The sequence below is a fragment of the Candoia aspera genome, chromosome 1 (assembly GCF_035149785.1).
Source record: "Candoia aspera isolate rCanAsp1 chromosome 1, rCanAsp1.hap2, whole genome shotgun sequence".
Classification (NCBI taxonomy): Eukaryota; Metazoa; Chordata; class Lepidosauria; order Squamata; family Boidae; genus Candoia; species Candoia aspera.
The window spans coordinates 101,142,409-101,169,881 of NC_086153.1; the positions used below are offsets into that span (position 1 = coordinate 101,142,409).

The window sequence follows — 27,473 nt, forward strand, 5'->3', positions numbered from 1 at the left end:
ACATCAAGAAAATTTATGCACGGAAACTTTAAAAACGGACAACGTCATGCAAATTGTCATCAAAGCAATGAATTTCATAAGGGCCAAGGGACTGAATCATTGCCAATTCCAGGACTTCCTTAAAAGTATGGATGCTGATTATGGGGACATCATTTACTTTTCTGACGTACGGTGGCTAAGTCAGGGTAAAATGCTGAAAAGGTTTTATGATTTGCGAAATGAAATCAAGTCGTTTATGGAATCAAAAAGAAAATTTGTGCCAGAACTTGAAGATGAAAAATGGCTCACAGATTTAGCATTTTTGGTGGATTTGACCACTCATTTAAAGGAGTTAAACATGCTTCTTCAAGGTGAAAGCCAACTTATCACTGCAGTGTTTCAAACCATAACAGCGTTTGAAATGAAACTTAAAGTATGGCAAGCTCAAGTTATGGAAAATAACTTTATACATTTTAATACGTTGGCTAAACACAGTCCTGTGAACAGCGAGAAATATGCAGCCCTACTTTTCAGTTTGATACAGGAATTTGAGAACAGCTTTCAAGATTTCTGGAAAAATCATAAATATTTTGGTATATTTTCAACTCCATTTTCAGTCAACATAACTACATTACCCCCAAATTTTCAAATGGAATGCATAGAATTGCAATCAGACATTCAACTCAAAGAAAAATTTGATCATGTCTCTCTACTGGACTTTTATAAGACCTATCTTCCCAGAGAAAAATATCCCTCGCTTCACAATCACGCCTTATTCATGACGTCGCTTTTTGGCAGCACGTACATTTGTGAGCAACTATTTTCAAGAATGAAGCACAAGAAGAGTAAAATTAGAATTACAATTTCTGACGAGCACCTTGAGAACTCACTGAGAATTGCACCCATTTTCATTGAACCAGACATTGATGCATTGGTTTCACAAAAACAAGGTCAAATATCCCACTAGTTTTATGTTGCCTTCTTTTTTAATTTTATAATAAAAAAATATAAAAAATAAATGAAGTTTTATTCCTTATATATATTAACTATATTATATATTTTATGTGTGGCCCAAGACAATTCCTCTTCACTCAATGTTCACTCAATGTGGCCCAGGGAAGCAAAAAGGTTGGACACCCCTGGTTAGGATGTGCATAGTTTCCCAGTTGAAACTGTGGTTGAGTCTGTCCATGTGTTGTGAAACTAAGAAGTTTTCAGCATGTCTTCTGATTGCTAGTTGGTGTTCATGGATGTGCTGCTAGTCTTCTGCCTGTCTGTCCTACATAGGGACTGTATGTTGTAGATGACTCACACTGATGATGTTACCTAGTTGGGAAATGAAACATCTGCAAGCAAGCAACCAAGCTCAGAGAGCTCAGACTCCACAGTTCAACCCTCAGCATAAGCTACAGATATTCTCTTCTTTTGGAGATAGTAAACATTTTAAAGGAGACTATTAAGCTTTAAAAGGATGTAGATGAGCTGGAACTATGGACAGGAACCAGAAAGATGAACTTCAGCAGGCACCAATGAAAATCCCTACTTCTGGGTAGGGAAAATTAAAAACATAAATATGGGGACCATACTTGCAGCAATACACATGAAAATAATCTGGGGGTCTTGGTGGATTACAGACTGAATGTAGACTAGCCTCCTCGTGGTGCACCCTGGGCAACGTGACTTGTCATGGCTAAATAGTCTACACATCTGGCTGCTGGACCTCACCAGGATTTCCCAGCAAGAAAAAAAGCAGCATGAACACCAAACTGCTATGCCATACAATTAAAAAAAACAGACTGAACATGTGTCAGCATTGTATTCTAATTGCAATTTTTTTAAAAAAGCTAATGCAATCTTAGGTTGCATCAACAGAAGAGACATGACAGCTCTAATCAAGTACCTAAAGTCACATAAAGTCATGTAAAAAAATTTTTTTAATGCCTTCAAATCAGTGTTGGCTCTTGGTGACTGCCTGGATGAATCCCTGAAGTTTTCTTGGCAAGATTTCAGAAGTGGTTTGCCATTGCCTGCTTCCTAGGGCTGAGCAAAAGGGACTGGCCCAAGCTGGCTGTGGGCCTAAGGCAGGACTAGAACTCACCGTCTCCTGGTTTCTAGCCTGATGCCTTAACCACTGCACCAAATTGGCATGTAGAAGATAGGAAGACTTATTTAAAGTTGTTCCAGAAAACAGGACAAGGAACAATGGGTAAGGATGCAGGTTTCAGTTGGACATCAGATAAAAGATTCCTAATGGGAAGAGCTAATCAGCCATGGAATAGCTTCCTTGGGAGGAGGTGGACTTTGCTGCAGGTGATTAAGTAGGGGCTGGATGGCCATCTGTCAGGGATGCTGTTGGAGTGGATTCCTCTACTAGGTAAGGGTGAGATTAGATCGTCACCAGGATTTCTTCTGTTCCTTCCATTCTACAATTCTATAGTATGGAATGGTAGCAACCCTCAGGTGCCTTACTGCCTTTCATGTATGAGGAACCATCAGTTGGTTATTGGTGGCGGTCCAGAACTAGGAACTGGAAGTCAGGACCAAAGAACATTTTTGTTCAGAAGACTAGCCAGGAAACAGGATAAACCAGGGCTCAGCATAAGCCCGGCTGCTTGAGCCAAGTTTCAGGGACAGGAGACCTCATTATACTAACTGTCACAGAAAAGCCAACAGCCAGCATGGATGGAGTCAATCTGGAAGGCTCTTTATAGAGAAGCTGTATTGTTTTAATTCCTTCATGGGACCTCGGTCAACAGACCCTGTCATGAACTAGCTTCAGAACATATTGCTGGTCTTATAAAGAGCACTTTCATACCTGGTTCTTTTTTCTCACCAATTAGGAATTTTCATCTAATGTGGTAGTAAAGATTTAATAGAAAACTAATGCTTCTGCTCCATGATGATTTAAAGCACTAATGTAATAGTTCACAGGACAGCTGGCAATATCTTTTTTTAAAAAAATGGGGGTGATAATGGCCCAATTGACATCTGCTTAATGTCCTCCAAGCAATTCTCCACATCCTACTGTTGCTAGTACATTTCCTCCAGCGTCTCTTCTCGACGAAGACATTTGGAGAGGAAAGGAAACATTAAAGGGCCCAACATGTTTAATTTAAAAACAGATATACTCTTGAATATTGGTCATAAGAAAATGCATTTGTTAAAAGAATGCTTTATTGCAGGCTTCAATATTTTTGTTGCCAACATTAGTGGGAAGCTTTGCAAAGCTAAGGCTTTTAAAATAGAATTATGTACTCTCTACTGCCATATCTCACTACATTTAGAACATTTCAGTAGTTTAAAAATGTCATCAGGTCATGGTTTACTTTGAAGAAAATGTCTGTTGGCTTAAAGGGACAGTACCAATAACTCCTTCCATGGAAGGCTAAATGTAACCCAGAACAATTCTCTATCAAGACATATTGTATTCCAGTGTAATTCTCTAAGGTCACCTAAAACTGAAATACTTTGGCCACACAATGAGAAGACAGGACACCCTGGAGAAGATGCTGATCCTAGGGAGAATGGAAGGCAAAAGGAAAAGGGGCTGACCAAGGGCAAGATGGACAGATGATATTCTAGAGGTGACGGACTCATCCCTGGGGGAGCGACAACCGACAGGAAGCTCTGGCGTGGGCTGGTCCATGAAGTCACAAAGAGTCGGAAGCGACTGAATGAATAAACAACAACAACCTAAATGGTGGCCATCCCCTAAAGCACATACAGCTTGAGCCCCCATTTTGCATCCCCAGGACTCTCTACTGAAATGTGGCAGCAAATCACCCATTTTCTTCACTGATTTTCCAGACTTTATGCAGAGGTTTAATGCAGCCATTTTGCCCCTCATTTTGCAGCTCCCTAAACTTTTTGCCCCCAAAAGGAAAAATAAATCAGCTTGTCCCCTGGGGATGTCATTAGGGCAAAGACATGTCTTCTGCAGCTTTCAGAAGCCTCTTTTTAAAAACATGCTTCCCATCCCAAAAAGTTGTTCAACCATGATCAAAGGCAAGTGAGCACAACCTGCCTTCCCATGGCACCTGTCACCTCCCAAGCTTTTAATGTGATTCCCAGAACCCACTGAAAGTTGCCACTGAATTATGGTTTTTAATGTGACAGGTGAGCCAGTTTGGTGTAGTGGTTACGCCATCAGGTTAGAAACTGGGAGTCAGTGAGTTCTAGTCCCTCATTAGGCACAAAGCGTGGCCTTCGGCCAGTCACTCCCTCTCAGCCCTGGGAAGGAGGCAATGCCAAACCAGTTCTGAAAAACCTTGCCAAGATAACTGCAGTGACTTGTCCAGGTAATCTCCAAGAATTGGACATGATTGAATGGATAGAAAAAATGTGACAGGAGGGGAAATTTATTAAATACAGAGAGAATAATCATATTAGTGCTACATTTACATGGATATTAAATTAAATTATGCCTAGTTTTGTACTGGCCTTCTGTTATGTTCAGTTGCTTCCTCCTGCTTTTTGAAGTGTGGTCTCCAGCAAAGGCCACATGTGGCCATCAGCCCCCCAAAAGTTGAACACACCCACTTAGGAACTGACACATTACTTCTGCAGCATGACTAACACTTAAGTATGGCCAGATTGTACTTTGCTGGAAATGTTACAGTATATTATTCAAGGGAGTAGATAGCTATTACAGCTATTTCCATACATGCCTCAAAGAAATTGTATTAAGTATTTAATATTAAATATGAAAAGGGACTATTAACAGGGATAATTTAGTTGGACTCTGACAAAGTCCAGGAAATTTGGTAGCATGGAAACAGATTCCCAAGACTGTCCCCAAGATCTTCCAGTGGTCCTACATGGTCCAGGTTTTACAGGCTGCCAACCCCTGCATGAACCAACCTAAAGCAATATTTATATATTTATTTTTAGCCACCCATCTCCAATGAAACTCCTGTAAATAGGTTTCACTGACCCAAGACAATTGTAGATTGACTTTGAATCAAAGCATGCATTTAAAAAAAGAAGATAATTTCAAAATATACTGTTTGGTTTTGCTTTGTTCTGTTCTATTCTGCTGAACTGAAGGACCCTAAATGGGATTGTATGGGGAAACCCAAAATAATTCTTGGGGTTATATTTTTATTGATTAGCTTTTCTGTCCCAAATGGAATGTGTCAGTCCCTCTGATCATTTCAAACCCTGAATCATAATTTGAAGGAGGCCTGCTTTATGCGTAGGCTGCTTCCTTCTCCTAATCAGAAAGAACTCCTCATTATTCTGTATTCCTAAGAAGAGATGTGAGAGATGGCTGTGAGAGCTGGACCATAAGGAAGGCTGAGCGAAGGAAGATCGATGCTTTGGAACTGTGGTGCTGGAGGAAAATTCTGAGAGTGCCTTGGACTGCAAGAAGATCAAACCAGTCCATCCTCCAGGAAATAAAGCCAGACTGCTCACTTGGAATGATATTAAAGGCAAAACTGAAATCTTTGGCCACATAATGAGAGGACAGGACACCCTGGAGAAGATGCTGATGCTAGGGAGAGTGGAAGGCAAAAGGAAGAGGGGCCGACCAAGGGCAAGATGGATGGATGATATTCTAGAGGTGACGGACTCGTCCCTGGGGGAGCTGGGGGTGTTGACGACCGACAGGAAGCTCTGGGGTGGGCTGGTCCATGAAGTCACAAAGAGTCAGAAGCGACTAAATGAATAAACAACAAGAGATACTCTGCATTATTCAATTATCCAGAGCTGCAGGTTAAAATGTCCTACAAGGTTTTTTTTTTAATCCTTTGAAAGGAGAAAGTCACGCCTTGAGTATAACAGATGGTTTAAATATGGTGATTACAAAATCCTGAAGTTAAAATAGTTTAATTACAAAGTCAATACAGTCCTAAGCCTTTAGCATAAAAACAACAGACGGGCTAGTGCAAACGGTCAGGCAATCTTTAACCAGAACTTTACATTAGCTACTCCAAGGCAGTTTTCCTGAAGATCAACGGCTTTTTTCAATTTCTCTTCGTTAACCTTCCCTCTTTTAGTCTCCAGTTGTCATGGTTAACACAAATGAAGTGTGTCTGACCTGAATCATCTTCTGAGGACCATGTTCAGTTATTGTGCAGAAAGACCATCTTCTCAGATAGCAGGGGAAACACAAAAATTATAGCATTTTTCTCAGTAGGTCTCATTAGTTCCCATTTGGATATATCTCTTCTTTTGTGTGTGTGTGTTTTTAAAAGCAGTCCCTTGTAATGTTTGAAAAGTTTTATTCCCCTGAGAAAGGGGCTCTAATTTTTCTACTTCAGTTGCAGGATGCTTGAGACCCCCCACCCTTGAATATCTCTTGATTAGTTTTTTGAACCTACTTTCTATGGTTGGGAGTGCCAGGGGTGGGTACTTCTATTATTATTATTTTTTAATTACTCAATTTTCCACCACCCTACAACATGCAGCCTCCCCCCTGGCTGCCTACTCTTCCCAATCGGGAAAAAAAAAACCCAGTATGAGGAGTTCCCTCCTGATCTTTCTTTCCATGGGCTTTACAGGAGGTGTGAGTAGCCAGGGAGGCTGCAAACAGCTGGAAAAGTAATGATATGGTAGAAGAGAAGGCTTCGATCTACACCTGTTGGCTGTCTCAGAACTAAGTCAGTGCAACCCTCCACCTGTGAGCCTCTCACCCAAATTCTCTTCTCCTTCAGAGACCTTTAGAAGTGGATGTTCTTCCACCAAGAGAATGAGAACTGGCAGGAAAAGAAAAATAAATAAATAAAAATAAGGCAGGAGTGGTTTTTGGCACAGCACTAAGTTGTTTGATTCCCCCAGTCCTTTTTTCCCACTGAATGCAGCTGCCAAAGATCCAGATTTTCGTGGATTTGCTGTTTCATTTCTGTCTGTTCTTTTGCCCCAAGACTCTTCAACAGCTGCCTTGAGCTGGGCAGAAAATAAAACCCCAGAAATAGGTGATCTTTTTTAACCTCAAGGTTGCTTTCTCTTTAAACCTCAAAACATCAGAGGAAAGATACAAGGGCCTGCCTGCAGCATATCACTGAGGCTATGGGAAGATGTGCCTTTTTTTTTTCTCTAAGTACTTTCTAAATACTTTCCACCCCAGGTACTCTGAGGGAATCCTGTAGCACATCACTGAGGCTATGGAAAGATGTGCTTTTTTCTCTCTCTCTTTAAGTACTTTCTAAATACTCACCCCACCCCACCCCACCCCACCCCACCCCACCCCAAATGCTCTGAGGGAATGATTATATAGGTTGCACAACTAGCAAAGTTTTCTCTTTATCGTGCTGCATTGTCAGGCACCAAAGCAGCAGCCCCTTTAGTACGATAAAACTGGGCAAATCAGATAAGGCTAAGGATGGTGGCACATGCATGATAACCCGATTGTTCTTCCCACTGATGTCCCAGCAGCCATGCACAATGCAAAGGCTTCTGCTTTGATCTGCTTCTCTGCTACTTGTTTGGCTTTTGAGGTTCAGGAGTTCTTTCTGACAAGGGCAGATAAAAACATGGGGCTTAAGACAGGATTTTCATGAGCAGACAACACAGGTGTTAACCAGAAATTCTAGACTGTGGTGCTTCCTCACGGAGAGACACAGAGCTGATTAGCTTTCGCATCCGCTGGCTGCTTCATGTTGAGAGCCACTTCAGAAATGCAGACAAAGAGGACAAGTTTTCTGAGCTAGAGGGAAAAGCAAGGAGGGGTGTTTCCAAAGAACAAAAGGTCTGATCTGCCATTAGAATAAATTCCACAGTTCCTGATTAATCCTTTGCCATCATGGATTTCTGTAAGGAGGGGGAAAGAGTGACTTGGCCAGTTTATTCTTTTTTGGAACAAATACATCTATTTTCTGCTCAAGCCTTTCAACCCTTCTTCAACATCAGGAGAAATTCCATTTGATTTGAAGATAATAGCAGGTGGCTTATTTTCAATCACTGAGAGGTAGTAGAAGAAGTTGGAGGAAGTTTATAAAGCCTTCTACTGAAGAAGTATAGCTGGGCAAAGCTTTTCCACTGTACCTAATGTCATAGTAACAGGCTAATTGAGGAGACAAAAGGCTTCATCCATAGCCGTCAGCCCTTCAAGGTAGACCAGACTAGGAAACTAAAGTTATGAATACTAATACTATTTTTATTATAGGGTTACAGTAACAGAATCTTGCAAGTCTGAATACTCTTATCCCTTCCCTCTCTTTTTCTTCATGAGAACTAGGGAGGGTCAAGTCTGAGTCGTTTTCTCAAATTACATTTCTGCTTTGGACACAAATTTCTTTTATCTGACCATTGTCTTGGCTGTGGTTCTCCCTCCTGTTCCTCAGGGTTATTCTTACAGCCCATTACATCAGCATTCTAGCATTCTAGCCACAATGGCCTTCTATTGCTCCCCATTCACAGCCTTTGCTGTGACACATGTTCCAAAGGGGTGGGGCTTCAGCTGTCTGGTTATATCCACCATTTTGACCCCATTGATTTCCCCAATCTAAATGTCCCTCCTGGAGGCGTCTGCCTCCTCCTACTTAATGGTAGGGCCAAGACTATGGAGAAAATAACATTTTCATGAAGTATTTTAAATTAAGATGGAGTAGGATAGATTAATAGTAGCATGATGATTATGTGCCATCAAGTCAGTGTCAACTCTTAGTGACCACATGGATAGATTTTCTCCATGATGATCTGTCCCTACCCTGGTATTTCAGGTCTTCTAACAGTGCACCCATCACCACTGTTATAAAGACCATTCCATCATTTCTGTTCTGGTCCTCATAATTATCACTTTATTCACTTTCCATATATGGTATTTGCTTCTCACCATTTCCAGTCTTACCATTACTTTAGTATGGTGGCAGAAATTAAGGGAACTTCTATATAAGTTTCATTTTAAAAAAAGGATAACCTATTAATTGTTCTTCTGTATAAACTTTTTGCAGTTTGACAACTGCCTTTCTCAATTTGCACAGATATGATGCTTTTGTTGTCTTTCTTATCTCTTCCTATGTTCCAGCCTCATTAGCAAGCTTAATATCAGTTTGCAAACAGATGGGGAGCAGTGCATTGGAGCCTGAGGTTTTAGACTTTTTTAAAATGATCTTCTAAAGTCCATACAAAAACACTCCTTTATCTAATATAACCAAATAGATCCAATGGGAGCCTTGTTCTTAGTTCATCTGCATTCTAAAGTCTGCTTTCTTCAGTTCTGTTTGTTCTCTTACTTCTTAGAAGCCACCATTCCTGATATATAATATATAAACATGCTGCAATAGTACAGTGATTATAACACTTCCCTTACATATAGAATGTAAATTTTAAAAATGATTATTTTTCTTTCCCTGAGCTAACTACTTTTCCACTGGGCTTTGTTTTAAAAAAAAAATGTCAACTGGAGAAATGCAGAAACAGTGCATCAGTTTGTTTATTTAAAAAAAAAAAGCCAGTGGAAAAGTAGGTAGCTCAGGAAAAAGAAAATAGTAGTTAAAAAAAGAAAAGAGAAAGAGGAAAGTTTCTGCTGTGTTTCAAACCAGTAATATTCTGTATGCTAAGCAAATATTACAACCACTACACATTTGCAACACTGTTGTTTAGACTAGCTGTAGAAGACATTAAAGCCCATGACAACCATTGATTCAGTTGAGGGACCATTCCTGCCTCTGTGAAGCAGCCAATCAAACTACAGAGGTTGGTCTAGAAGAAAATAATGCACTGCAAGCAAAAAGGACAGCAAGTTTGAGGTGACAGAAGCAGAATAAATTCCACAGTTTTTTTATTTTGAAGCTGATGTAGGAATGTGCACCATGAGATTGCTTTTGTGGTGGGTGAGAGGTGAATACAGGGCAACATTGTTCATTCCCGCCACCCAAAAATGGTGATGGGGCAACTGGCAGTGCGGATAAGTCCTTCGTACACTGTCTTGACTTGCTTAGTGATTAGGTGGCTAAAGAAATAAAGTGAACACATTTGAAAAGAAAAAAGAAAGCTGCCTTGAGGAATTCTTTTCTGGATTCTTTTGGGGGAGGGCCTCCCCCATCTAGATCAACTAATTTTTAACTCAGTCTTTGCCAACTAACCCTCTGCAGAAATATGGTTCAATTCAGTTCAGTTTTCAGAGAGTTATCCTGCTGACAGACAAAGGGCCCTTATATATAATTTCTTTCCAAAATTCTGTTGGGTTGTAAGGAATAAAAATGGTATTAACATAAAACAGAATCAATGCACATTTTGCAATTCAGTTTCATATGTATTTATTTCTACACTGTTCTTTGGCCACTGTTCTGCACATCGGTGCATATGTGTTTTTGTGTTGCATTCTCCTTTTCTACCTTCTGATCCAATGAGGAGGTGAGCTAAGTAACACCCCTGATAAAAATGGGAGAAATACTCTATTAACTTGCTGCTCATGCAAAGATATACAGTACACAGTGAATACAAAAAAGGTCTCAATATCAATCTCTTTTTAAAAGCAGAATTTAACTATGTATCTGTCTTTTCTATGGCAACCAGAGCACCAGGGCAGTCTGAACATGTGGCCTTTTATTTGATCAAGGATAATAATCAACTAAGCCAAGAGGACAGGAAGCAGATCTCCTTGTTCCAATAGTTTAGTAGAATGAGGCCTTCTGGTATATCCAGTTGTCTCTTGCAAGATTATTCTAAAACACTACTGTATATGTGGCCTAGAATTCTGACCATTTGTTAATCACCTGCATCCTCTTTATCAAAATGCAATAATCTTCTGTATTTGAAGAAATTATTTAAATGTACACCCACCACCCTTAAACCAGTTGGGTCCTGTCACTGTCTTGCTGTGCATTAATGGATAAATACCAGGGTTGTTGAGAGTCAGGTGGCATACACATTTAATATAATATTATTGTTATTATTATAGTTTTTATTATTATTATTATTAATGTACCTATCATGCACAATGGACTTCTGGTGCTCCTGTTTTGGGCTAATTTGGATTTCATCCATTAAGCACCAGATTTCCACCATTTCACAACTATATCAATATAATGTGTAGTGGTGGAGGATTATACAGATTTGGAGATAAGTTCTTTAAAATAGCAGCTACTGGGTTTAATGGGCCCCGTAACTTCTCTGGGGCAGTATACACTGGCTACGGTGTGGGAACAAGGAGTAGGAGAGGAAAGCAAGCCTCAGTATATACACGAAGCAGCTAGAGACCCTTTGTTCCTGTGTTGATGTGCTACTAGTGAACCCATTTATCATCTTGTACGCAGTGGCACAAGTAGGTTGGGTCTTGCTTTGTCTACGTTACCTCTGCCTGTTTGATAGCAAAGAGATCTTCAGGAAATTAGGAAGGTAGGTTTGCTCAGCAATGCCAGAGGGACCCTGAAGAGCAATAATGTAGAGAGCACATTCATCTTGCCATATTGTATTGATCATTTTGACAAGGAACGTTCATAAAAGTAGGCATTTTTTACAAACCCCAATGTAGAAACAAAAGAGTGAGAAGGATGGTGCAGTCCATCATATAAATTATATTCCACGTAGTTTCCCCTTTTGAATTAAGTACTGGCTTACTCTGAGAGGTAACAGCTGTGGAGTAGCTACTAATGTCTCATTCCTTTGAATGGTATAATTGCACTATAGTACCTCAGCTTTTAAACCTCTCTATTTGCTCTAGTGGTGGGATCTTAGTTCTACAACTGGAAGAAACTCTGTTTTTAATTACTTTTTTAAACACTGCAGCTGCTTTGGGAAGGTTTATGAAGTATGTGCAATACCTTTCAAGGCAAAATACTGTCAAATAAATAATAAGGAATACTTTAATAGTGTCTACTGCAGTGCATGCAATAATAAAAGAAAACCCCATAGTGCCTGGTGTATAGATCTGTGAGAACGGAGAGATTGTGGGTTCAGCAGAGGAGACCTCAATTAGTAGAGACTAGGAGAAAGTAGTGAGATCTAGCCAGTTCTTATGATGGTTGAGATAAATTCTTGGCTACTCTTTTTTGGGTGGGGTGGGTGATGGTAGGATGGTAGAAGAAACCTCTTCCCAGAATATAATGGGGAAGATTCCCATTAATACAAGACCAGCACAAGAATAAGGCTTTTTTCATCTTTTGAAGCCTCTGTTCACACAGTAAACAGCAGAAGCCACCCACAAGGTCATTCACTTCATCACACTCTGAGCACGCAGCTACCATTTGCATTCCCCCAATCCTCACAATTTTACTCACACCATGCTGCAAGTATCTCTTTTACTCACTGAGCATGTTTCACAGTGAGTAAAAAATAAAATAAAATAAAATAAATAGAACCCTCCAGCATACAAGTGTACAAAACTGCCCCTCAGATCATGTGGAGGAAAGAAAAGTTTCAAGGGACAATGGAGCCTTGACTTTGGGGAAGGGAATCATTTTTTTAAAAAAAAATGGTTTTATTTTTGATTAATTAGATAAAAGAAACAACAATACATACAAACATAAAATAAACTTTACACTAGAGTGAAGGTTGAAATGAAAATATTATTATAAAGATATAAAAATTGACACACTTCCAACATTAATAAGTCATGATGCTTCCCTGTGTATTCTTTGGGATCATACTTAATAAAAAATATTTGTGGTTTTAATTTGGATTTTATTTTCAGAATTTCAGAATTTTCTGAAAATTTTCTGAATATTTTGGTATATTTCTTTCCAGTATTTTTTTTTCTTGGTCTTTTTATAAAACCACAACATATGGGAAAATGTTCCTTCTTTGTTGTGGCATTTCCAACATTTATTATTGTACAATTTGTCCACCTTGGCAATCATTAATGGAGTTCTATACCATCTGTAGGACATTTTATACCAATGGGGCAGGGAATCCTGAGGAACCGGAAGTGGGAATTCCTGCTAACGGGAAATCACCCTTCCACAATTCCAGGAGAAATGTGCCAAACTATTAGCAGCTCCTCAGCAGAGGCTGACAGTTGTGGGGTTTTGACATCCTCTTCACCTATTCCAGTGATAAGGCATGCCACTTCTTCCTAGAGAGTTCATGCTTGAATACAATATCCAAGGAACAGATATGTCAAAATTAGCTAGAGCAATTTAGATGGATTATCTCCCTTCCATGCAACAGTGGTCCCCTTTTATGTATGAAAATATCCAAAGAAATCGTGGGCAATTTTAATGCAAGGCTGGCATCTACTCTGTCTTGCTGTTCTGCAGGATGCTTCCTTCAGAGATTTGACCTTTGCTGTAGCAGTTCTGTATCTGACAAATGATAAATATCTCACCGCATAGCTGGATGCTGAACACATTGTGGAAACTAAAATGTATTAATAAACAGATAACAATCAATATAAATGTGTTTCTAATCTATTTTGTGCATCTTCATGACTTCTAAGATATGGTAAATGCACATTTAGAAGACATACTTCATACGCAAAGGTGGTATTTCCTTTGTCATGTGAAAGAGAGGCTGAACCAATCAGAGAATGACAAAAGAACAAATGAAGTTGTGACTCAATTAATACTTGAAATGAGCTTTTTAATCCATAAGGTTAGAAAATGTAAGTTTCATGGTGGGGGGGGGGGAGTTGAAAAACTGGCCTTGTAAACATTTCTGTAGGAGGTAGAACACATACATTTGACAATCTGCCAAACAGACTCGCAAACTCTGCAACTCAAATAAATAAAGAGAACGTATGTCTATTAACTAGTGCTTCTTTGATTTTACAAAATTGAAAGTATATACAAGATAAAAGAGTACTGCTTTTAATAAATAGAGGGAAGGGGTTTTTTTTTTAAAAAAAACAGATTTAAAACAGATCACAAGTATGTATCATTCTTGATTATCATTCACTCATAATGCCTGGTTATATATTCTGTATATCTTCTCTTGGGTGCAAATTGACCCATTTGAATGTTGAATTTTTAAGGCTCTGCTGGACTCATGTGGGCCATTCTCTGGCATGCCAGTTCTACATGTAAGAAGACTGAATCACATTAAAAGTATATTTATACACAAAAAGAGTCACATGAACCCTTCCACAGGTAAGTATTCATATCAGTAACTTTTGTGGTGTATTAAGTAATAATAAGATGACTTAATTGTACAAATTTGTGTTTTACTGTTAGGTAAGGTTAGGTCATAGTGCTAATGTCAAAATAATGAAGCTGCTATGCTGAAATTTTTGTACTAAAAAGTTTTAAATTGTGTGTCTTTACAACAATACAAGTAATGGGTAAAGAATGGTGGAGAGCTGTTGATATCAAAATCATATCTTTCACTTCAAAGCCCATTAAGAGCAAAGCCCTATGAAGCATCTGTACAGAAATTTGTACCTCTGTTCTGAGTCTTTCTGTCTAAGATATCCCTGCTAAGAGAGAAGGTGGAAAGGGGTAAAAGGTGGGTAAAATATGGGATAATGAATAAAATGAAATCATGAAATCACAGGGAACTACACACATTTTGATTAGAAGAAAGAAAGATCTAGACATTAGTAGAGTGGGAGAACTACAGTAACCATGTCCATAGCAACCATTAATTACAAAACATCAGAATAATATCACAGAGAATAAAGTACACATAGGCACTTACCCAGGAGCCATACATCATCACCATCGTTGTTGTTATTGTTATTACTATTATTTTGCCATGCAGTTTTCCTGGCAACATTTTTTGGAAGTGGTTTGCCATTGCCTTCTCCCTAAGGCATGACATTTGGGGAACTGATAACAATTCAGTGAAACAATGTAATTCAGATTGATTGTGCCTAATTGATAGGATGGGAAGAAAGGCAGCAATTGTTTCCTGGGAGCAAAGTCACAAAATATGTTGTGTCTTAGTATTGTGAAATGATTTAGGATAGGCTTTCTTAATCTGGTGCCTTCAAAATCTGGTATACAACTTTCCAAATCCCTGCCAGGCTGGCTGAAGTTGAATTGGTATTCCTGTCCATCTAAAGTTGATTTGATATTCCTGTCCATCTGGAGGGCACTGGGATGGGAAAAGCTCATCAAATGTATCATGATAGTGCATCCATGTTTCCAAATCTGGAGTAGGCATCGCTGCCAGGTGCACTTGTGCAACCAAAAGAGTTTCCAGAAAGTAGATCACATGTCAAGGAGAGAGGATAGCAGAATTGTGATGAGAGAAAGAAAAACTTATTGATTATGCTGGAAAAACAAAACACTGTTTAATTATTGCTTTAAATTGCAATAAGGGGAGAAGAGGGAACATGAACAGTCTCTAAATGTGCATTGAAAACCAGACAGCAGTAAGAAGAAAGACCTAAAAACCAAATTGCAATTATATTCTCATTCATATATAAGAAATGTTCGGCATTCAGACCCAGAAGTCCAATATTACTTAAGCATACACTGTAAAACCTTTCTGGATGCTCTTTAAAAACAATTTGTAAAATTTTTCTAACAAAAAAAAAAGTTGTTAAGTGGAGGAAGTAATAGAGAAATAAAAATCAGGTGCCTCCAGCAGCAGTTCCCATGAAGACAATATTAATTGGTGGTAAGGATGACACCATCTCATTGTTGGCTTGTCCAGAAGAGTCCATTGGTTCCTGAGAAGGACACTGTCGAGAATGGCCATACATGCATTGGGAGGAACTTGCAGACATTGCAGGCGGCATTTCTGAAGCTGCAAAGAAAATGGTAAGAGTCACTCCTTGCAATGCTTCTAGAAAAGAAAAAAAGAAAAGCTTCCAGAGCTTTAAATCAGTCTGGAAAGATCATCCTCCAATCCGGGTTTCATTTTCTTAAATCCTGATATGTCAAGACCTACTCTAATTATGCACTGAATTGGGGAATGTAATCTAATAACAATTTTAGTATTTCCCAAGTCAGCTGGTTTGCTTGTTTTGAAACAGGAAAAGGTGTGTTTGTGTAATGATCTCAGAAAGTAAAAATAAGCGAAAGGATCATCACCGTAGGTAACATAATTTTCTTGGTGTGTATCTGTGTGATGAGGAAGAGCAGGATGACGACGATGATGATGATGAAGATCCATCATTTCTTTGTTGTGAGGCCACCACTAAACCCTTTTTTGGCTTTAGGAATTCTTTAAGTCTCTAAACTAGTGTAACTGGGTGGAACATTTGGAAGATATAAGATAGCAAAGACACTTGATTAAAACAGAACAAATATATTTTATTAAATATCTTTTTTTTAAAGGGGGCTTTTAAACAGGTTCACTTACTTCTACTGTGTACCCTGCCAATACCAACCTATGCAATACTATGAAATACTGTTCTCCCATTTCAATTCTGATCAGGTCTGGATACCCTTAGCTTTTTGAGATCATCCAAGATTAGCTATTTGAGGAATTATTAGGCATCTTTTGCTAATGCGTGGAGGCTGTGAGTGTGGCTAATCAACATAGTTCTTCCTTTCACGTTCACCCGAGGCATGAATTCAAAAGAAGAAGGGGGCATTCATGACACACTTTGGAATACCAACTCTTTCAGTTTTACTTACTTATAGAGTTCTGACCAGCGATTGAGGCATCTGGATAATAAGATGCTCCCTGTTTCCTTCCTGTATCCTCTAAGATGCAGAGTGAATCATGAATGTCACTGTATGGAGGCAATGGGCGAATGCTGCTTACGCTGCTGATGACCGAAACATGCTGATCTACCAGTGACTCAAGTCTGTGGGAATCTGAATAGTTTGTATTATTTCCATAGAACCCTGTTAATAGGAGGTGGACAATAAGTGAGTAAACATCTGGAACAACAGACAGTTTTGTATAAGCACATGCACTGTAAACCTTTGTTTTTTAAACCAAAAAAAATAAACTTTCATGTTGCAGTGCATGTGCCTTTGTGTTGTTATAAATATGGGAGAGAGAGGAATATTGTGTGTGATGCTCTTCTAGCTGAAGACATAATCATTCTTATATTCCTTATAACACAGTATATATATATATATACACACACACACATTATATTTCTTATATTCTTACATTTTGAGATCAAAAGAGATGGGGATTGCAAAGCCCAGGCAGAGATGGAATCCTATTGGCACTGCTGATCCAGAATAGGTTGAAATAATTTCAAAATAGATCCAACTCAATTTACAAAGCATGGATAACTAGACTTTCTAGCAGAACGGAATTGCCATGACCTATCATTTTACAAAGTTTTCAATTACAGTATAAATCTTTGTATCAATCAGGAAATATTTGGCAAAAATTTATACCTTAAATATTAAGGTCATGGCTGATAAAACCAAGTTTTTAATCCATTTCATGCAGGAGACAGAAAGTTGAAAATTAGAAAACAGGAGATACCCAAACCAATCATATTGCTGGATGCTGGCAGTGAATTACAGGAAATGCAATCCCTCTGGAAGGCATAGGTTGGGGGAGACATTTTAGATGCTCTTATGAAACAGTCTTTCATTCCTAACTATTTGTAAGTTCAAATGAGGTTAGAATGATCAACTACATGGCAAAGTATCACAGAAGTGATTATTACAAACAATAAGCTGAAGTATTAACTTTCAACTGTGATGAATATATAATTTATTACAGGTAGTCCTGTATATATAATTTATTACAGGTAGAGTAGATTAATTGGTACCGCTTCGGCGGGAAGGTAACGGCGTTCCGTGAGTCATGCTGGCCACATGACCCGGAAGTGTCCTATGGACAACGCCGGCTCCAAGGCTTTGAAACGGAGATGAGCACCGCCCCCTAGAGTCGGACACGACTGGACTTTACGTCAAGGGAAACCTTTACCTTTACCTTTAGTCCTTGTTTAACAACAACTAATTCAGCGACCGTTCGAAGTTACAGTGGCTCTGAATGAGGGGTACTTACAAGGAGTCCTCATAGTTGCAGCCACTGCAGCATCCCCACAATCACATTTGAAATACAGGTAGTCCTTGCTGTTAGGTGAATCCTGTGTGGTCGCAGCATCCCACAGTCACGTGATTGCCATTTGCAAGCTTCACTGCTGGCTTCTGACAAGCAAAGTCAATGGAAGCTGGTAAGAGGTTGTAAATGGCAATCATGTGACTGTGGGACACTGTGACCACACGGGATTCACCTAATAACAGCAGCTGGGACTGCCAGAACTGCTGTTATAAGTCAGCATGGTCATGTGATGTTGTGCTTTATGACCGTGTTGCTTAGCGACAGAGTTCCTAGTCCCAATTATCGGTTAGCGAGGACTATCTGTATAGACTCCTGTTGGCTGGATTTTCACATAAATCTAGTGGGGATGGATTGTCCAACTCTTATTCTTTTCTTGACTTTTATTGTTTCTCTGCATTAAATGTTCATTAAATGGGTGACCTTAAAAATATCTGCGCACACTTACACAAGGTCAAAATGCACATGGGGACTAGTCCAAGGACTATGAGAACACTAGACTAAAATGCCGATCAAAGACAATAAAGTAAAATTCTGAACATGCTTAATACCATTAGAAGCAGCAGTAGAATATGATGGTCCTTGACAAGAACTAGTTGTAGTGTTGTTCATAAAGTTGTAGCCCCCATTGTTCAAAAATTGCATACAATGTGTCTCCTGAGTAGCTGAAGAGGATCCATATAGAGGAGGGGAACGGGTACCGTATGGAGAAACAGCACAGCTGCTATTGAAGTAGTCCCTGGAGAAACGATGCTGCTCATTTGCTGCTGGAAAAAGGCTGGGCTCCACCCTCTGGGAGTAGGCTCCTGGAAGTGGATGGGCCTGGGCCCTGAACATGGCTGGATAAGTGGCCCCGACTTCATAGAAATTCTGATTACTTGGTGGCACCGTCTGGTAGAGGTGTTCGGAATAAGAAGAACAATGCGAATGTGCAGGCAATGGTGGGCCAACACTGGATGGTCTGGCAGCCATCGGTCCCTGGTTGATAACGCTTCCTCGGCTAACTACGGCTGGAGAAATGGGTGGAGTGATAAGGTGGGCAGTGCTCTGAGAGAGGTCCGTTTGACCTGGAAAAACAAACAGACTTTTTTTTTCCCCAAACCAGGCAACAAGAAATAATCATGAGTGTTCAAGTGTTCTTCTGTGACTCCTTTTGGCATCTTAAAAAGAACAGATAAAGAGCAGACGTCTCCTTTGTTTCCTACCTGTGGGTTGCATATTCTCACTGTCTCCCGCAGAGCATGGGTTCAGACCGGTGGACATGCTACTCTGCTGACCGGATGACAAAGGGAAATAGGCTTGCTCCACCAGGCATTCGTTTTTCACTGAGGCATCACTAGCAATTGTGCCAGACTTGTTGCGGTTTGCTAGGAAACAAGAGCTTGGGGATGCTGTAAAAGCAGCTTTACTGGCATCTGGAAAAAATAACAAAGGACTGATAGTATATAACATAGACCAGGAGACAGACAGAAAGACAGCAGCATCTGCAGCAAACCAGAATGATGCCAAAAGGATAATTTGTGCATGATGATGACATAATGTAAATGCTGCCATTACATGCTTGCATCTTGACATATTACACAAAGGATGTAAATGGCAGCACTGCATGGTGACATTGTCACACAGGTTTCATCCTTTACTTCCACTTGCCTAAACAACGGACACCCACACAGACAGACAAGTAAGATATTGGGCATAATCCCTGATAATACTCACTGGATTGATTAGGCAGCCTTCCTTAACCCAGAGCCCTCCAGATGTCTTAGGTTGCAAGTGATGGCAGTTGACATCTGGCATCCTGAGACAGCACCAGTTTAGTGAAGGCTGTTTTAGAAGACTGTCCTGTATTACTTCTACTATAATGTAGAAAGTAGTAACAGTGACTTTCACCTAAGGAGATATGCATCAACCATTTGGAATGGAAATGCATGCATATCAGCATAGGAATGGGGCCTAGTAATTACAGTGAGAACAGATCTGTGTAAGTTGTTTGTTTGTTGTTTATTCGTTTAGTCGCTTCTGACTCTTCGTGACTTCATGGACCAGCCCACGCCAGAGCTTCCTGTCGGTCGTCAACACCCCCAGCTCCCCCAGGGACGAGTCCGTCACCTCTAGAATATCATCCATCCATCTTGCCCTTGGTCGGCCCCTCTTCCTTTTGCCCTCCACTCTCCCTAGCATCAGCATCTTCTCCAGGGTGTCCTGTCTTCTCATTATGTGGCCGAAGTATTTCAGTTTTGCCTTTAATATCATTCCCTCAAGTGAGCAGTCTGGCTTTATTTCCTGGAGGATGGACTGGTTGGATCTTCTTGCAGTCCAGGGCACTCTCAGAATTTTCCTCCAACACCACAGTTCAAAAGCATCGATCTTCCTTCGCTCAGCCTTCCTTATGGTCCAGCTCTCACAGCCATATGTTACTACGGGGAACACCATTGCTTTAACTATGCGGGCCTTTGTTGTCAGTGTGATGTCTCTGCTCTTAACTATTTTATCGAGATTTGTCATTGCTCTTCTCCCAAGGATTAAGCGTCTTCTGATTTCCTGACTGCAATCAGCATCTGCAGTAATCTTTGCACCTAGGAATACAAACTCTTTCACTGCTTCTACATTTTCTCCCTCTATTTGCCAGTTATCAATCAAGCTGGTTGCCATAATCTTGGTTTTTTTCAGGTTTAGCTGCAAGCCAGCTTTTGCACTTTCTTCTTTCACCTTCATCATAAGGCTCCTCAGTTCCTCTTCGCTTTCAGCCATCAAAGTGGTATCATCTGCATATCTGAGATTGTTAATGTTTCTTCCAGAGATTTTAACTCCAGCCTTGGATTCCTCAAGCCCAGCTTGTCGCATGATGTGTTCTGCATACAAGTTGAATAGGTAGGGTGAGAGTATACAGCCCTGCCGTACTCCTTTCTCAATCTTAAACCAGTCCGTTGTTCCGTGGTCTGTTCTTACTGTTGCTACTTGGTCGTTATACAGATTCTTCAGGAGGCAGACAAGATGACTTGGTATCCCCATACCGCTAAGAAATTGCCACAATTTGTTATGGTCCACACAGTCAAAGGCTTTAGAATAGTCAATAAAACAGAAATAGATGTTTTTCTGAAACTCCCTGGCTTTTTCCATTATCCAGCGGATATTGGCAATTTGGTCTCTAGTTCCTCTGCCTTTTCTAAACCCAGCTTGTACATCTGGCAATTCTCGCTCCATGAATTGCTGAAGTCTACCTTGCAGGATCTTGAGCATTACCTTACTGGCATGTGAAATGAGTGCCACTGTTCGATAGTTTGAACATTCTTTAGTGTTTCCCTTTTTTGGTATGGGGATATAAATTGATTTTTTCCAATCTGATGGCCATTCTTGTCTTTTCCAAATTTGCTGGCATATAGCATGCATTACCTTGACAGCATCATCTCGCAAGATTTTGAACAGTTCAGCTGGGATGCCGTCGTCTCCTGCTGCCTTGTTATTAGCAATGCTTCTTAAGGCCCACTCAACCTCACTCTTCAGGATGTCTGGCTCTAGCTCACTGACCACACCGTCAAAGCTATCCCCGATATTGTTATCCTTCCTATACAGGTCTTCTGTATATTCTTGCCACCTTTTCTTGATCTCTTCTTCTTCTGTTAGGTCCTTGCCATCTTTGTTTTTGATCATACCCATTTTTGCCTGGAATTTACCTCCAATGTTTCTAATTTGTATAAAGCCCAGAAAGTATTGTGGAGTGTGAAAAATACTATTTCTTTTTAAGGAAGGATTTAAAAATCCTTTTAAAAATAACAGAATAAATTACTTTTTAAGGGTTTTTCTTAAACAGTCTGCAATTAGTTTCAAGACACATTGGTATATAAAATGCTGATTTTGTCCTATTAAATATGTAATAGTTTGGACCAAATACTAAACCACACAGTATTTGAAAGCACTTTCTTCAGTTTATTATGTGCGCCCTATTCAAAATATGTTTTCCTCCCTAGCATGAAACAAAGTTAAAACTTCATTTGAAAGAATAATAAAACCTTTTCAGTTATTTAGTAAAGAGGAGGAATTCATAGGAATATCTGGTTTTTAACATTTTATCAAAATATAACAGTACAATCCTAAAATATTGATTCAACAGTGCCTGTCACTAAGTTCAGTTAGACTTGCTTTGTAACAAATATTTAGAATATTATTAACCACTCAAGTGCTTTGGAATGAAATGGCTGAGAAATTTAAAGAAATATGTATGGCAGTATTAAGTATGAGACAATAATTCCTCTATAGACCAACATGTAAGTGTGGCCAAACATTCACTCAACCTAGGTATCTGCCTTGTTGTTTATTCGTTTAGTCGCTTCTGACTCCTCGTGACCTCATGGACCAGCCCACGCCAGAGCTTCCTGTCGGTCGTCAACACCCCCAGCTCCCCCAGGGATGAGTCCGTCACCTCTAGAATATCATCCACCCACCTTGCCCTTGGTCGGCCCCTCTTCCTTTTGCCCTCCACTCTCCCTAGCATCAGCATCTTCTCCAGGGTGTCCTGTCTTCTCATTATGTGGCCAAAGGATTTCAGTTTGGCCTTTAATATCATTCCCTCAAGTGAGCAGTCTGGCTTTATTTCCTGGAGGATGGACTGGTTTGATCTTCTTGCAGTCCAAGGCAATCTCAGAATTTTCCTCCAGCACCACAGTTCCAAAGCATCAATCTTCCTTCGCTCAGCCTTCCTTATGGTCCAGCTCTTGCAGCCATATGTTACTACGGGGGATACCATTGCTTTAACTATGCAAACTACCCATCCCAGTTACCTAGATTCTTCATATATTTGTCCAATAAATTCTGGAGTTCTTGTTCTTTATCATTGTGGAACTGGGTCTCCATCGCAAGCAGGATGTACTCATCTAAAAGCATTCGGATCAAATGAAATGAACCTGCCATGGGAAGAAAAGTGAAGAGTTTGTGCACAACCTTATCTTGCTGACCATCTCTCAACACTCCACAAGAAGCAAGTGAAACAAACAAATAATTGCTGGACTTTCAGTGACCTACTAAGACCAACAAGGCACGGTCCTTAACTCCTCACCCCAATCTTGCTTGAGACTGGCCCACCTCACTCAATATGTTTACTGTCCTGCAGGTTATTTGACTGCTAATGACATCAAAGTAGGACACTGATGAAAGTGAGATAGGTTTTATACTTGAACAGACCTACATTAGAATACGATAACAATGAATCCACCCAGAAAAAGTATGGATTTGCTGCATTTTAGTTTCCTAATGTTAAATAACTAGAAAATAGCTGGCAGAATCTTGATGGTTTATTTCTAAAAAATAGAAGAAGCTCTAAAGAACAATGTTTTCATACATAGGCACAATGTCATCCTCTATTAAAAACACCTCTTTACATAGCTCTCCCCGCAACCATCTCGGTTCTTAAAGCCATGTCCCTCCCTCTCTTCACAAAAAATGAAGACCCGGATTGGTGTGGGGATGAATTCATGCTCTGTTTATGACAGAAAAGTCATACTCACCCCTGCCATGTGATAGACCACTTGTGTGAATGAAGGTTTGGTAGCTTGCAGATGACAAGAAGGTGTGTGATTCAAAGGGAGAGGGAAATAAATTATGTGCAGGGGTCAGCGGCTATTTTCACAGGGGCTGCACATTTATTTTATTATTAGTTTTTTCTTCAAGGAGCTGCAGGTTGCATGGTTGTTGATGTGACTGGACTTCTTAATTTTGTAGGACTTGAGGTAGGGATTTACAGGAAAAAGGTGCCTTAAGGCTTCAAAAGAGTTTATAGATCTACTTTAAAGAATAAAGGTTTTTAAAGGTAGGGGAAGCAAGCAGTATGACTTCTGGGATTCTTTCTAACTCCTTTACTAGCAGCAACCACAGGAAGGGTCTGTATTCTTTTTCCTGGGTAACAAAGCAATGTTTTGTGTCTGCATGTGCAGTTCAGCTCTCTCTTGTTGCATCTGAGTGTTTTTGTGTGAATATGTGCACTGGGGAGCACAGGGTAGGTTGCATATGATCTATAAGGTCACGTGACTCAGAGGGAGGGAAGGAGGGAGGGACCTTAGAATGGAAGTGTTGCCAGCAATCTGAGCAGCTGCCCAACATCCTCCCCCGCTTGGACGCACAGGAGAACATTTCCCAGAATGTTTTCTCTACAGGCCCCGACCCGATCCAGTCCATTTTTAACTCAATCTTCCTTTTGCCAGCTTCTTGTCAGTTTATTGCTCACAAACAGAATTTCTTTCCAACATTCTGTTAGGTTGGAAAGAATAAAAAGAATAACTTTTAGCTGTTTTGGTGCTTGACCTAGTGGCCCGCCTCTAATGCTATTTAAACTACTGATGCTGGAATGATGGCATTTTGGCATTTATGCTATTTTATCTAATTATGCCACCGTATCAAAAACACAGGAATAGAAGTTTGAAAAATAAACAAACAAACTGGGACATGGAGTGAAATAGCTGCCTTTCAGTGCAAGCACAGATCACTTATTGAATGAAAGATAGTGTTACTTTACTATTCTGGAGATGGCATGCACTGTTTTAAAACTGTTTTTAGTTTTTGGGGTTTTTTTTCCTGAAAACTGATGTTCATTAGAACTTTGTGCAATAACAAGCTGAAAGGTGACACTATTAACTTATCACCAGACAGCCTGTCTTGTGGCAGAATTGGAACTGAATCTTCATCTGGAATATTCCTTAAACAAACAAGAGAACTGGAGAAAAAGTCAAATACCAAAACTGGATGCATTGTTCAAAGTGAGATTATGCATTACTCGAGCTCCAAAAAAGCTCCACTTGAGAAGGAAGTCTTGTGCTCTCTTCTTTAGGGACTGACCTTTCTGCTTGCTTGCCTAAAAGGAGAAAACATTTTTTTAAATTCTTTATATTTTAAATCAGAGCAGATTCCACATTCCTGTTACTGCATAACATTTCCTGAACCAGTTCACTTGTCTTTTTCTTATGACAGCCTCCCTAGAAAACTGTGTGTTGACTAATGAAGATTAGTGTATTCGCACAAAGTTCATTTGTTTCTAGCCACCTCCCTTCCATGGATAGCCTCTGGGCAATTTGGCAGTGGAAGTAAAACCATTTTACCTCAATGATGCTGAAACAGTGCACCACTGGACTTATTTTAAAAAAATAAAAGCGCAGAGAAAAGTAGCTAGCTCAGGGAAAGAAAAATAGTTGTATGTTTCTGTCTTCCCAAAATGGATGCTGACCTGTGATTTTAACATGACTATAAATCTGAGGCGGTATAGATAAGCCCTGAGAGGGCAATCCAATGGATTCCTATTAAGCAATCAGGAATTTGAAACTAAATTTTCTACCCCAGAGAAGTTCTCAAAATATGGGTTGGGACCTTAGTGAGGATTCATAAACAACTTAGAGGAGTTGCTTTTAAAACAGGCATAATAATCAAGCATTGAATTTTGAGTAATGACAAATAAATGGATTGGCTTTCCACCTGCTTCCTTTTGCTAGCAGAGGCACAACAATTTTATGAATCACTAACAATATGGTTATTATTTATGTTATAGAACTTTATTTTGTTTAATATCTCTTGTAAATAATTGTGTGTCTCCAGCTGCTCTGTCAATAGGGCATATAGTAGTATATCCATAGCATTTGGAGTGTCTATATGTGTTAGTGAAGTTCAGTATTTTAAACTGGTGTTTTGTATTTCAGGCCCTTCGAAGTGGATGGTAAGAAAAAAGCTAAAATGACCAAGTCACAAGAAGTGCTGATAAAAGTTTGCAGTAATCTACTTTCCACAGTTGCTGCTATAAAGAGCAAATACTGATAAAAAATAAATGTGGAGCAAGAAATGAGAGTGACTGTCTCAAAAATGAAATGAGATTTCAGAAATTATGCAAAAGTAAGCAAACTCATTTTCCCTCCCATTGATAAATGGGGTTTTACATTTGATTTTCTAAAATTTCCAATGAAACAGTAAGATATATAATTATATTACAGTTTTATTTCATATATTTTTATTTCATATATATTTGAAATATATATATTTCACATTTGTTATAGCTGCCCAACTCCAGTGGACTCCAATGGCAAGAAAGGTACATATTTCTTGCCCACCCTACCTCTAACAAAATCATTAGTTTTTTTTCACAGAGAAGGGGAGCTGCCCATATCAACCCATCATTTTAGGGGGTCACGGTATTGCAAAGTTTGGACCCCTTCACTACCCCTGTCCTCATCCTGTTGCCTATTCTGGTTGGGTGGATATGATTGGTGTCAGTTAATTTTTGGATTCAGTATCTGTAGAAGCCAGTTTTTCTGGCTAGAAAATTTCTACAGCTGTATTTCATATGCTCAGGCAAAGAGGAAAAATATCATGGAATTTATTGGCATGTAATTCAGGGATGTAAGCTCAGGAGACAGAAGCTGTATTCTGAACTATGAACTATACATTTGAAAAAGAGTAGGGAGGTAGTATTTAATTTAACAGTGAAGCTCAAAGAAGGATTGTGGGAAGAAATAAAACTGCAAGAACTAAGTAAGTCCTTGAGATAAGCAGTACTGTATGAGGGAGGGAGGTTAAAGCTTGCTTATACGGAGCAAACAATCAGCAGAGAACGTAGGAGGCCACCCGTAGCAATAAAATAATAGTAAGAATTTCTGCTCTGCAGGAAGGCTTGGGTTCACTGCAGTGTATTGGGAACTAAAGGTGCTTTAACTCTATCTCTACTTTAACTCTATCTCTACTTCAGAAAACTTCTCAAGATCTGAATGGCATAAAAGCAAGAAATGTTGATACATATCCATACCCAGTACATTTTTAGTTTTCCTCTCATGATGGTAGGCTTCAGGCAGGCCAGGCCCACTCCCTAGTTTCCTCATCTGGGACCTCACACATCCCCTAGATCAGCTTTTTCGAACCTGGTGTCCTCCAGCTGTATTAGATAAAAGCTCCCAGAATTCTCAGTCACATCTGGCCAATCTAGTTCAGCCCATCTGGAAAACACCAGGTTGGGGAAGGCTGTTCTGAGGCTTTCATGGTCTGGAAACCTGACTTGGAAATGGCCAGTTGATCAGGAGGTAGAAAGGAGATGTTGGGTTTTTCCTTCTGAAGCCAGACTTCGGTCTCAACAAGTACATCTACCAATTTTATGATCCTGTGCCTCAGGTTTGCATTGCAACCTACTACACCTCACTATATAACATGCACATATTAACTTTTAAATATCAGCCATTACGGATAGGCCCGATCTGATCAGGACATTGGTATATAGGACATTTTTCAAATGATTTCTCTCTATGCTTGAGTCCCTTGAAAGCTACCTACCAATTGTTGCTATTAGCCAAGGGTGAAAGATTGAATTTGTATCCATGGAAGCGTATAGTTCAGTTTTTAGAGTAATTGCATTGTGGATATGATATACCTCCTTGTTAATTTTTCTTCTTTTACCTCCTCTATTATCTGCCCTGATTTAACATTAAATGGACATTCACAATCGGACAGGAGAGCTAATAAGTTTAGGTTATTTGTTATGGTTTGGTACTACATATAATCAGTTAATCAGGTATCATATAGCTGAAGATTAAATCAGTGACTGCAGATATATTAACGAGTTATCAATGATCATGCCCAGGGTTCCATTGGTTTATAAGAAAGAGAGAATGTATTAGAGATCCTCTTTTAGGTCTGCAATCAATCTGGCAGGACTCAAGACAGACCCT

General features: G+C 39.6%; 1 protein-coding gene across 1 annotated transcript in view; it reads right to left on the reverse strand.

The window, feature by feature from the left end:
- Window positions 1-14,411: 14,411 nt before the first annotated feature.
- Window positions 14,412-27,473, reverse strand: part of RFX6 (regulatory factor X6) — a 54,105-nt gene continuing 41,043 nt past the window's right edge. Inside the window, exons 14-19 of the mRNA XM_063296198.1 lie at window positions 24,511-24,628; window positions 22,566-22,688; window positions 18,993-19,202; window positions 18,339-18,854; window positions 16,389-16,601; window positions 14,412-15,552 (exon numbers count right to left, since the gene is read on the reverse strand). Coding sequence (XP_063152268.1) covers window positions 15,377-15,552; window positions 16,389-16,601; window positions 18,339-18,854; window positions 18,993-19,202; window positions 22,566-22,688; window positions 24,511-24,628 — 1,356 coding nt within the window. The 3' untranslated portion in view covers window positions 14,412-15,376. The remainder of the gene's footprint in view (window positions 15,553-16,388; window positions 16,602-18,338; window positions 18,855-18,992; window positions 19,203-22,565; window positions 22,689-24,510; window positions 24,629-27,473) is intronic.